Source organism: Mixophyes fleayi, chromosome 6 (genome assembly GCF_038048845.1).
Source record: "Mixophyes fleayi isolate aMixFle1 chromosome 6, aMixFle1.hap1, whole genome shotgun sequence".
In the NCBI taxonomy this organism is placed as follows: domain Eukaryota; kingdom Metazoa; phylum Chordata; class Amphibia; order Anura; family Limnodynastidae; genus Mixophyes; species Mixophyes fleayi.
In genome coordinates, this window is record NC_134407.1 from 182,242,910 (window position 1) to 182,256,200 (window position 13,291).

Below are 13,291 nucleotides of genomic sequence, written 5' to 3' on the forward strand. Positions count from 1 at the left end.
AGGCCTGGTGTTCTGGCTCTCTAAGGGTCCACCAACATCCTGCATGTGTCCGCCTTTGCACCGCAAAACAAAGACTAGGTGGGAAGACAACCCTGGACCTTAAGCGTGCAGGAGCAAGAGGAACAGAAGCCAGCATGTGCCTGAACATCAGACCACAGCTTTCACTTACGACTTACCGGATTCCAGTTTGGGGTTTTCTCTAAATGCAGTCATTATTCCCCATAAACAAACTGTCGTGCTGCACCAAGTCACTTAATTTAATGTATAATGCAACCAAGAACATTCAATATATATTGTATTTGATATAAAACGCATGCTTATCATCTGCAGGAAAACTTAACTGACCTCAATTGGACGACATAAATATACAAAATATCTGTTCATCTGTCTGTTTTTTATTATATGTACATACAGACAAGTAAAGCTCATGTTTCCTCTTAAACCGCCTCTGTGAATCTTTCCTAAGGCAACGTTTGAAAAAGAAATCCTAAAAAACGACTAAAGCCAGATGGCTGGGACAGGTTTTACTAGGATAATGACAAGAGTCACACCACCTTCCTCATTTTACAAAATGACTTCATACGCAACTACACAATCATCATCATCTATTTATATAGCGCAAATGTCCAAATACACAAATTTCCAACCATAGAGGGGGAGATTCAATTGGCCGTGTTACTGTAGAAACACGGTAATAGTGTGCTTACATACCGTTATCACGGTAGTTTCAACACCGGCTCAGGGACCTGCGAGCAGAAAGCCAGGTTAACTGTACCGTAATAACGGTAATAGCGTTATCGCGGCGCTACTTCGGGGGGAAATTGAATCCCCCCTAGATGTTTGTGACTGATTAGCATTAAATGCTCTTTCATACTTTGCCTAAGACCTGGTATTTGCCGATTGTATACCTCATAGTGACATGTTTCTATGGTCACTGAGGTTCCCCCTGTCCTCACTATAACATGCGGTTAATTCCACCACATTTAAATGCTTCAAAAGTGTGAATTGTCAAGGGGTGCTGTTAATCTGTAAATCTTTTTGCCCCCACCACAAAAGCCATTTTTTTTTTTATTTACACTTTCCTACCCAGTGATCCCTCTAATTTTTTGTCAAACAACAATAACGGTGCATTTTCCTGGCAGTGCCAGGTGTGTAAGCTCCATGCAAGTTACCACAAAAGTTTCTCCCCACCCTAATTTCTCTAGCTTCATAAAATAACATTTACACTGTGGAGAAAACCATTTTCAGAAACTATCATTGGCAAAAATTCAGACTGCTGTATACTTTATTTGTTTAGTTTTTAAAATCAGAATTGCATTGACCTCCAAATGTATTCAATATGAGAAGGAATGTTTGATATTCACATAGATATAGGTACAGGTACCTTACTATGAGGCACATTAAGATATTTGACATTGTATGAAACCTTGCCATCAAACTGCACACGCTATTGTCCCCATTAACCGGCCATTTTAGGCATCAAAAGTTGTTGTTTTTTTAAATAGACTTGCTGACAGAATGTCCGAGATACAGTGTTAAAAAGCCCTCACCCCCCTCCCCTTTAATCAAATTCTCGGATAGATATACTAACGATATAAAGAAATGTAAGCTTATGGTTTGTTAAGATTACCAGTAACAAGTTACATTTTAAAGAGTATTTTCAGAGTGAACTACCTCCCTGTCTTCAATATCTGCCACTGGTAGTACTCCTTCCTCTTCATCAATACCTGAAAAGGGTCACGAGGTTTCAGAGTAGGGAGAGCAGCATAGAGATTGTAAGTGTGAAACACCACAGGAAATTCAAATCTTCCAGATTGGAAGACAGTTCTATGCTCTCTGAAACATGACATTCCAGTGGCATTTATCAGGTAAAGGTCAAGGTGCCAGGGGATGGACTGTCACCAAAGTGCTACAATGAAGAGGTCGGGAGCTGTGGTCCCAAACTGAGCAACACCTTTAAGTTTAGTGACCCTTTCATGTTCCTTCACAAATGTGCAAACCCCCCATTTCTCCCTACTGCCTTCATCTTTCAATAAACATAATAACTGAGACAGAGCGGCAATAGGGATCACTGATCCCATGGCATAACCAGGAGATCGCTAACGTCACTCACAAAAAAAAGCAAAAAAATAAACTAAAAATCACAGCAAATTGAGTTGCAATAAATTATTTTTGTTATAGGAAATAGCAAATTTGTTTAACGAAACCCAACGTAAGGACTTACTTACACAACCAATTAAACCACAAATTGGAATACAAATTTGTTCCTTTTTTTTTGTGTGACATCCCTCACATCGATTACATGAACTCACAATGAAACTCAAAATATTTAATGGACGAACTGTTGTTCTTGTGTGAACTTGTAACTCAGCCAGCCCTCAGTCGCAATGGCGGCAAAAGATTATAAAATCTAATTCTAGTAGTAAGTTATATGTCTACTGATAGGCAAACAGTGACTACAAATCAATAATAATGCAACACATTATTACCACTTACCTTTGATAGTATTTTTATGATCAAAGCACAGCACTGTTTACGTTGGTCAGAATGCAAACTATATCCTACAACTCTATTATAGAGGAAGGTATTAAATAATAATAATTTACCACAGAAAGCAGTATAGTGTTGGGATTTTAAAGGGCATGGCTAAAACACTGTCACCCAAAAATTAAAGAAGTCTATTTTATTTTTTGTTTTTACCAGCAAGTTGCTGGTTGGTTAGCAGTGCTCCATTTGTCAGGAGCAGTCCTTTTTTGTGAGCAAATGATCCGAGTCTTGTCTTACCCATCATGACTGTAACAGACAGACCTGCAAACTGGGCTTTAAATAAATACACTCGAGTATCATTATAAGAATCATCTAAAACAGGCCTGTCCAACCTGGGGCCCTCCAGGTGTTGTGAAACTACAAGCCCCAGCATGCTTTGCCGGTAGACAACCAGTTGATAGCTGGACGGGCATGCTGGGACTTGTAGTTTCACAACACCTGAAGGGCCGCAGGTTGGACAGGCCTGATCTAAAACAAAACTCAAAACTAACTTTTTGAAACTTATCTACCACCTACACCAGGGTTTCCCAAACCCAGTCCTCAGGGCTCCCTAACAGTGCAGGTTTTCCATATCTCCTTGCTGGAGCACAGGTGTATTCATTACTGACTGACACATTGTAATAGATCCACAGGTGGCCCTAATTATGTCACATGTGATCCAGAAAACCTGCACTGTTGGGGAGCCCTGAGGACTGGGTTTGGGAAACCCTGACCTACACACAACAGTGGCAACCATTTTGTGGGTTGAGACAATATTATTGAGAATTTGCACATCAATAGGCCTAGTATTGATCCAGCCCACAAAATGTCTGTATCCACTGTGTGCAGGTAAACAGGAACACTAAGCACTTATTTGATCTTTAAAATAATCACTCAAAAATACTGTCTTGTGATAATAGCCTTTCTGCAGGACGCGATGGGAACATGGTATCTGACACGATTTACATAACCACTGGATAGTGATTGGAGCACAGCTTTATTATTCAAATTACCATTGAAACTTCTGTCCAATCAAAACAGACAGATACCACAAAGAAACTATATAAAGTTAACACAGAAAACGGACATAAAACAGCAAACAGGATGCAAATAATGGACCTTCATGAGGATGTGCCAAAATTGTCTGTTATACGCCCCCCCCCCCCCAAGCTTTCAAAGTGCAATGATGTAATGTAGGGGAGTAAGTAGAGGGTCTGCAGGAAACATGGAGAAGAGCGACTGAACTTTGTCAGGCAGCACCATCTAAGGAATCAAAAAATGTCTGCATAATAACAAACCAAAAAAGCATCATACTACCAAAACAGCCCCTGTTCCCATATGCAGCTCCTTACACCAGAGAGGGTGACAACTAAACTCCTCCACACTGTAACATCAACACCCTGTGAACAATGGTGTACATTTTGTTATATATTGAAAATTGCAGTCTGCCTTAATGCAAAAAAAAAAAAAAAATGACTGGAGCTACATTGGTAGCAACTCCCTACATATAATTGAAAACACTAGATTATGGAGTTCAAATAAATGTAAAAATTAAATAATAGAACTATAGCGACAGAAGAAATCCCTGAAATATTTTTATATATCAGAACACTGAAGCCAGTAAAATGCATGTAGCGGTTTAAGTAAAATAAGATTTTATAACTGAAAAGTAAAGAGTGACAATTACATTGTGGAGTCAAGGAGATTATCCCAGCCAGTTTAACGAGATACAACAGTCAGTCAGGAAAACCTGGCTGTAGCACAGTTAACACCAAGTTAAAGAGTTTTGCAGCTGCTATTTCTACACAGATCGAATTCAAATCCCACATGTAGGATTCAGCCCCAAAAGCTGCCAAACAGAAATCACTCTCCTCCCACCCCCCAAAACCTGTCATGGACCATCAGCTGCAGAGTACATGTCCTACAAGGGGAATACAACTGAAGTATGGGGTTGGAGTGGTGCTTTCAACACTATTCCAAGTTAGATACAACATTCACATGCTCAACACAGCAAATAACTCACTAATGTCAGCATCACAGTGCTTTATATGTATATAAAGTATATTTTAACATATACACTCACATTACTTCTTTATAAGCATAAACTGAAGCTATAAGAGATGTATTGTGCCCCTATATATACTTTCTATACAACACTGTGTCCAAAACCCTATGTTTATATACAATACTTTACTAAACTACTGTAATATCTAGTCATATCTACTGAACAATGCCACAACATCTTTAAGTACTGTATTATGTATAGCTCTGCTATATATATATATATATATATATATATATATATATATATATATATATATATATAAATAAAATACACACACACTAGTACACGTACATATAACTCCACCATGGACAATACTAACGTACAAGACAACCAGGCTGTAATTGAAACATACAACATATTTCCTATAAGAACGTTGGGAGATTGAAGTGAATTAAGTAGCATTGTAGGTAACTGAATCACTCCTAGAAGGTCAGTTAGCCCAATAAGGCCTCCATGATCACCCCCAGAAGTGCACAGCCCTTGTAGCACGAACCCCTGTAGTGTTTTGTCACACTTGGGAACTTTAACCACACAATTAGCTGCCCGAGTTAATCCCACGGTGTAACCTGTTAGCAACAGACTGATCTGAAAACCACCCCGTATCCCATTCTTACCTGTCAGCCATTTTATGTGTCCCCCTCACATGGTCCGGAGGAAAAGCCTAAAAAAAAAGTAACCCCCAAAAGTCCTGGTAGACCTGTTGATTGCCCAGACCTATAGTATCTGCTGTGAGCCCTGTGCAATGATATGACAAAGTAAGATCATTCCCCTCCTTCGCTCTCCCTTCCCAGGCAGGATGTGTAATCTGATTCCACTCCCAGTATATCCTCCCCCATCTACTGGTTTGTACAGGGCTGCCTGGGACATGCATTACCCGGCACAAAGGAGAGGCGATTGTTAACCCATCTCCTGCCAGACAGCTCCTCAACTTTTCGGCAACAGAGGAGTTAAGGGAAATTCCCTTTTAGAAAGTCCCATGCAAACGTCAGTTGTCACTTGTCCTCTCTTTGCAAGTTTCTCTTTCACAGAGACCTGGAAGATGTAATTGTTGAATGACATACACATAACCATAAATAGAATTTGCATTGTACAGTATATGAAAGTATATAAAATCAAGGGTTCGAAAATGTCCTAAATGAACATGACCACAGAATCTGCCCTGGTTTATTTTCAAACACTGAAAACATTTACTGGAACCTCCTGTACATCTAGTCCTACGCTTAAAAGACACCAAAAGAAAATTATTTTCAAAGTAGCATGTTGTGAATTTAAGATGCACTTACAGCGGGAGATTTAAGTAGCCACAATCGGGCGCGATGTGTCTCCGAAATGGTCCGCGGAGACGCATCACATCATTTTCCCTAGCGCAGGGCCGTAACTAGGGCTGTGCGACAGGGGCGACCGCTCAGGGCGCAACGCTGAAGGGGGGCGCAATTTAGGAATATTTTAGGTTAATTTGGTTAAAATTGAGGGCTAGGGGGGCGGCATTTGTCGTTCTCGCCCAGGGCACTAGAATTCTAAGTTACGGCTCTGCCCTAGCGTCCCATAGGGGGAATTCACTTCCCCCAGAAGTACCGAAGCGCTAAAACTATTACCGTTATTACGGTAGTTTAACCCTGGCTTTCAGGGAGCTGCGAGCAAAAACCCGGCGTTAGATTTACCGTAATAACGGTAATTACGCACACTATTGCCGTAAGAATGTGCAGGACGCGTTACTTTTAACAGTAACGCGGCCAATTGAATGCCCCCCATATAGTTCCGAGGGGAAATTAGTCGAGATTTCTGTACCATATTAGCCGACAATGCGCGCAGCCGGACATCGAGGCGATGTCTGGGGGCACCTCGCGACTATTTGAATCTGCCCCTAAGGAAGAATGTCAAATAGATAGAAGGCGCTAGCATTCATAGTGACATATTCAATTAGGTCTGGCGCTCACGATTACGTGCGGCTGCGCGTACAAAGTAACAATACGGTACCGCAACATCACGGATTTCCCTTTGCAATCCTATGATGTGCGCACGGAAATTCGCTGTGTTGTGGTAGCGGGACATGTGTAGCCGCGCGTAATTGCGAGTGCCGGACTATGAATATGTCCCTTAGCGCTCACATTGTTCCTGGCACACTAATGGGAATAAGAAGTACGTATCCCGTTAAAAATCATGCAACATTTTCTGAGCGTATGAGCTCCTGCATGTCACAAATGAGTGTTCACCATTCACTACAATGTGACAGCGCAGAAGCGATTAAGATGTATAAATGCTAATGTTTTCTATCTGGAAAAAGCTACTATACAAAGCCTATGTGACACCAACCTTAAGAGTAGATTTACTAAAAGTTCTAAAAAGGAAAAGTGGAGGTGTTGCCATAACAACCAATCAGATTCTAGCTAGCATTTATGGAATGGAAGCTACCATATTGGTGCCTCATGAGAATATTGGACATTCTTCGCAAGCAATACTTTGTGTGAATATTTGCAAGACAATAGTATTTCAGTGATTTGCTAAGCATTGCATTACTGCTTTATAATGACTGACATCACATGTATTGCAAGTTTTAAAGTATGCACTTATGATTCTGAATATACTATACTAATACATAGCATTCTGCTGCTTTTAGTACATGGTCAATATTGTTTCCAAACACAGCATAATGTAAAACAAATAGAATGCAAATTTTTGTTCGGCTACATGCTCCCCCACCCCAAGAAAAATAATTTCAGCTCCACCTAGTGTGTGAATCATAATATACAGTTGTAAAACCATTCACAAACAAATGAGCAGTCTATCAGTTTAACACTCTGTAAGTGAATTAAAAGTTCCATGGGGTCTCCTATTAACATAGTGATTTAATTAACCTATACCTTTAGCCTGAGGCGAGAAAACTCACTTTTGCCTTTTCTTTTCTTTCTATCAAAAGCAAAACACAAGTTAAAGAAAGCATTGGTCGCTCTGGCTGATACACAACATGTAGCAATCAGTCATTTAGACATACAAACCAAGATAATGAACATCTATAAATGCGTTTGTGTGATAAAAATGGAACACGATTGTTTTTTTTAAATTTTGTCAAAATGTCACATCTAAACGGAAAGTTCAAAGACAAGTCTTAAATAAGCTGTAGGCCAACACAAAAGTTGCAAATCTGTCCCATTTGGCAACAGTTACCTGCTGCCTGCCATGACCTGTAGAATGTTTTTTTTACTGTTTACTGTACAGAGTAAATGTCCAAGAACACAGTGTGACATTTACTCTGAACTATGATGTCAGAATTTCAACACTTGCTCAAGGGGGCATATCAGTGAATAAAAGTGAATAAAACATATTGTAGGATAGCTGGTAAATATGGTGCAAAATAAAAAAAGAAAATAAACTTTTTACATTAGAGATAGTTTTAGAAATATACTTGTGAATTTATTTGGTATGGGGAGTTTAGGGGAGTGTACTTACTTACTAACAGAATTTTCCTAGTTCAAGTATGTTATACTTCATAATGTGACTGTAATGTGAATGTGAATATATATACTGTATATAGCTGAAATGGGCTGGTATACGGGGGTATGCCATACCGCCACTTTTCCTACTGGCTTCATTGTAAAACTACCATTCACTGATATTTTACATACTGACACCTCTAAATAAATAAATAAATATATATAGTCATGGCTCTGATTTGCTTTACCCTGTCACCTGTGTTTGTACATATTTGTGTATCTTGTTGTGTCTTTGTTTTCTGTATATGTAATGTACGGCGCTGCGGATCCTTTGTGGCGCCTTATAAGTCAAAGATAATACTAATAATAATAATAATAATGGCTACAATTCTAATTTAATATAACATACTGCCCAGGGTTACAAAGACAAAATTTTTAATATCCATTTATCATTTTATAACTTTATAGAATGATAGACTTTAAAACACATGTTGGGCCTGACTTATCAGGGTACGTATTCTGAGCGCAAACCGCATTCAGTATTATACTTTGCGTCCGCCCAAATTCAGCAAGGCACAGATCTCCAGATGCATCTGCTTTTGAAATCAGGGGCAGGTCGCTGTGCTCTACTACACCGGACGCAGCAGGATACGTCCAATACCTATGTGGATTATACATTCTTCAAAGAACGAACAGTGTAGAATAAAAAAAAAAAAGCTTGCATGATTGTTACCTAATAATAAATAATAATAAATAAAGGCATTAATGTTAAAACAGTAAAAAATAAAAAAATGAGGGGTTTTTTTCTTTTTCCCATGAATTTATTAAAACGATATTAATGTCTACTGAACATAAAATATATTTTTACAGTTGATCTTGATTGCAAACACATGTTATAGCATGCATACGAGACTGTCATCACTACTGATCGGGACTTAGACTAGACCTGTACCTGGTGCAAGAGGCAGAACAAGTAACTTTGAGTTGCCTAAAGCTTGAATCGGACGTAGCTGCGTACACTTGAGTTCGTCAGGCCCCTACTGCAAACTCCGTACGGCAAAGCGCCTCTTCCCTGCCCAGTTCACTCTCAGAAATCATAGGCTGAAGGAAACAATGCATAGGAGAAAATTAAGACATAGAGAAAAAACAGAGAAGTGTAGGCTAGTGATGCGCAAACTATTTTCAGTTGTTACCCAAGTGTCAATGTGCTTTGATAACACAGTACAAATGTGCAGTAACCCATAGCAACAGCGCAGACATTTGTTTTCATCATCTAACTTGTACTAGTTCTACGTAATTTGTGATCAGTTGCTATGAACTCTATTAGTCAATAATGCCTTACTGTTACTTAAAGATTGATCAGCTATAATTCTTCAGCAGCATTATATTCACATGTTTACTACTCTATATTAATGAAAAGCATCTAATGTAGGACTACTTCTTTCTTTTGAAAGAGTTGCTAGTGATTGAGCTGCGAGGGTGTGAACTGACTAGCGTTTGTTGCTAGGCGCCAAATGTGGAATGGACCTTTGAAGGGCAGGGGAGAAAGCCGCTCTTATATTCTAGTATTGGAGCAAAACAAAAGCATAAGTGATGGGTCACACTCTGACAGATCCTTCTGTCTGCTCAACTAGAAGAAATAAAAGAGCTATAGATCTAAAATGTATAAAAGACTTGTAGAGATGTACATATTAAAGTTTCCAATTCTTGGTAGGACGTAAGGGCTGACGCCACTCTTTCAAACAAAGTACATTAATTTAAAACTCCATGGTGTAGATTTACTAAAGCCTCTTAAAGGGACAAGTTGAGGTGTTGCCCCTAGCAACCAATCAGATTCTAGCTATCATTTTCTAGACTGTACTAAGTAAATGATAGCTGCAATCTGATTGGTTGCTATGGGCAACATCTACACTTTTCCTTTTTAGAAAGTTTATTAAATTTACCCCCAAGACTCTATTTATAAAAAAAGAATTACCTACCTGGCATTTGTTCTTGATTACATTCTCTATTAAAGCACATGTAACAACTCCACTTCCCCCTCTCTTTATAAGAATTGGAAACCATTTGAAACTGTAAGGTAAACTTTACACAACTTCCTGCCACATAATTATCCTGATATCATAGGGGTTTCAAATCATCCATCACCATTATCTTTCCATGTTGGGTGTTTTAGACCCCAGTATGTTGGAAAAAATGACACAACTTGGCGTATAGTCCATGTACCTGTTTCCACACACTTAAAATGTACTTGTACCAGGATGGGACAGCATTATACTTGTTACACTACAGCTACATATAAGATTACATCACTGGTCTTGCAGTCTCATGGATGCAGTGCCACAGGGATGATGGCTACTGCCCAGTCTATCATTTTCCTGCAGGATGGCCTAATACACATCACTTTTGAGACAAGTCTCTTGTGTGGAAAGTGCATGCCCAGGAATTTTAATCATAGAAGAATGGCCCTACTGTGTCTATGGTCTGGCAGTTAACAGGTCATTAAACTATTTACGAATTCCAATGTAAAACCTTTTGCTGTCAGACATATTAAAATAAAAATCACAATGGTGTATTAACGTCTCAATTTGCAATGTCTCAATATTGGGCGTTATGCATATGGTCTATTACAATTCTTTTAAAAACAAAGACAAAACAAAAACAAAGAAGGACTGTTAGGTACCCTCTTTTACAGAGTATCTAACCAACCATTCATACTAAGGAAGTAGGTAAATGGCCCTCCTAGTCTCAAACTTCTTTTTGTAATCTTTTTTATTTCTTATATGCAATACTGCAAGTAATGTGCAATTCCACACGTTACATCATGTTGACCAATATAGAGAAAACAAAATAAAAATGGTCTTACTACAGCTCAGTTCTGGTGATCCAGGTCAAACAGACAGCGGCTTGCAGAGGCTATTACGTTACTTTACAGAGCAGAAGGGATTTTGTGGTTCGTAACCTAAGTACACTTAAGTTTCAATAAACATTGTGCTACCAGTAAAATTCTGGTTGATCATTACTGAACGGACATGTCAAATACCACCACAATAGCTTAAAAACGTTATGAATTTTCCTTTTAGTTTCCGGGGATAAAGTGTCAATAAAGCTTTCTCATTTCTGAATGAAAATTTCCATTCATTTTTCTTTTAGCAATGCCATTTCAACTCAGTCCATATTAGAAACATGAATCAGTTTTTCTCTACACAACTTAATTGTTATGAGACGCGGTGGTGCCCAAAGCCGCCGCGACTCATTATTTACCCTCAGGCCGCATCCTGGCAGTCACTATGACTACCGGGATGTCACTTCCGCTTTGTCCTGGCTATCACCTAGGCAATGGCTGGGACGCTCTGCTAGTTAGTACAGCTTCCCGACATAGAGAGGCAGCCAGGCGCGTACTTATACTGTATATTCAATTATTAATAGCCTGATGAAGCTGATTATCCCTGCTGTGTCCCCTCTCCTTGGATTGGTTCTCCTAGGTATTTAAGGCAGGGAGGACTTAGCCTTCCTGCCGGTTATAGCGTCCTCTGTGCTTGCACACATTGCTGACCTGCTCTTATTTCCCTGTGTGTCTTCTGCCTACCTTGCATTGATTCCCTGTTGTGACCCTTTGGCTTGACTCTGGACTCCATTTTAATTCCTGGTCCCCTTGACCTCGGCCCGTTTCAGGATTACCCGTGTTTGCTGCTTGCCCTGACCTTTTGCCTGCTCCTCGGCTATCCTGCTCACATCTGACCCACGACCTTTGGACTGTCTCTGGTATCCGCCTTCAGTATTAGGATTTATCTGTACCTGGCGCTACAGTTTGTTCTGATAAGCTTCTACTACTATAGAGCCGAGTCCTGGGCGGATACGAGTACCTCCGAACAAACCAGTTATGCGGGAAAGGCGGCTGCTATAGATGAACATCTTTACCAGTCTGGTTCTAGAAGTTTATCAAACAGCCTTGGCCCATAACATTAATGAATGATGGTGTTGAGTTTATATGTGTAATATGCACTTTCATACTGACATAGACACTGTCAGTATTAGTTTGTTAGGTCCCCAAGTAATATGTTAGTGGTAGTACGATTGTGACCAAGAATCACTCATTCTGGTGATAGCAGAACAATAGTCACCAGAAGCTACGATGATAATTTGTCACTTGCCCTCAAAATGTCTGGATTATGGGATATGTCCACAGACAATAATAGGAACTAGAGATGTTCACTGACTCCCATGTTCTAGTTTTGGTTTTGGATCTGGATTAACTTTGTGTTTTGGTTTTGTTTTTGGCAAAATCGCCCTTGCGTGTTTTGGTTTTGGATCCCGATTTTTCTCTAAAATTCCTATTTTTTTTGCTAAAACCACCTATTTTTGCTTTTTTCCCCTCCTACATTGTTATTAACCTCAATAACACTAATTTCAATTCATTTGCAGTCAATTTTGACCACCTCACAAGTCACAATATTATTTTCATACACTTTTAAACAAAGACTGCAGATTTAGAAAACCAAGCCTGCCAGACCTATTATTTCTATTTCAGCAATGACAATTAGCAATGGAGCTCTCCTGAATGTCACTGTAGACTTTGAAGAACACTGCTACCCCTCCTCTTTCATTTCTACCTATGACGCTGCCCAACTGCACTAGATACTGCCAAGAACTGTGCTACCCCTTCTATGTCCCTCTGTGAAATGGTGCTGGATCGCCGTTGAGGGCGGGACTTATAGAGTCCAAAGCTCACGAGATCCGAGATCCGATGACGTAACAATGACATTTTGCCTCATTTTCAATTCCGAGGGCGCGCGAAAGTACCGAACCGGCTCGGCTCGGAACTCGGATCTGCTAAGTCCGGGTGTGTTTGGTTCTCGGGGAACCGAGCCTGAGCATCTCTTATAGGAACCAGCTTTGGTTGCACTGCAGTTAAGTAAGAAGTAGACAAGCCCCATAAAAAGAATTGTGCAGGAAGACATAGGCACTGTATAATATATTCAGAACATTACTATAACAATTTTACCATGGTCTCTACTAATTATTTAGGTACCCAGCAGCTTAGGAAGGCTATAGATCTCTGCTTCTTAACTATGTTCTCTATGAGAAACAAACACAAGCAAGAAACTGCGTGTTTATCATATTTTTTTGGGGAAAGCATTATATCCAATGGATTGTCCCAGACAGGTAATTGTCTAAAGGTTTTGTCAATATAGGATTGTAACTGCAGAAAATATAAAACACCCCCAGCTATTGCTTACTCCTTTTCCACTGCTGCCCTGAAGTATAACTT

General features: G+C 39.6%; 1 protein-coding gene across 2 annotated transcripts in view; it reads right to left on the reverse strand.

Annotated features, from left to right (window-relative positions):
* Nucleotides 1–5,383, reverse strand: part of LOC142094890 (rho GTPase-activating protein 39-like) — a 66,750-nt gene extending 61,367 nt beyond the window's left edge. The window contains exon 1 of one of the 2 annotated variants that reach the window (XM_075177486.1): nt 5,206–5,383. In XM_075177486.1, coding sequence (XP_075033587.1) covers nt 5,206–5,216 — 11 coding nt within the window. In that variant the 5' untranslated portion in view covers nt 5,217–5,383. The remainder of the gene's footprint in view (nt 1–5,205) is intronic. The other variant, XM_075177485.1, reaches the window with a different exon arrangement.
* Nucleotides 5,384–13,291: the final 7,908 nt, after the last annotated feature.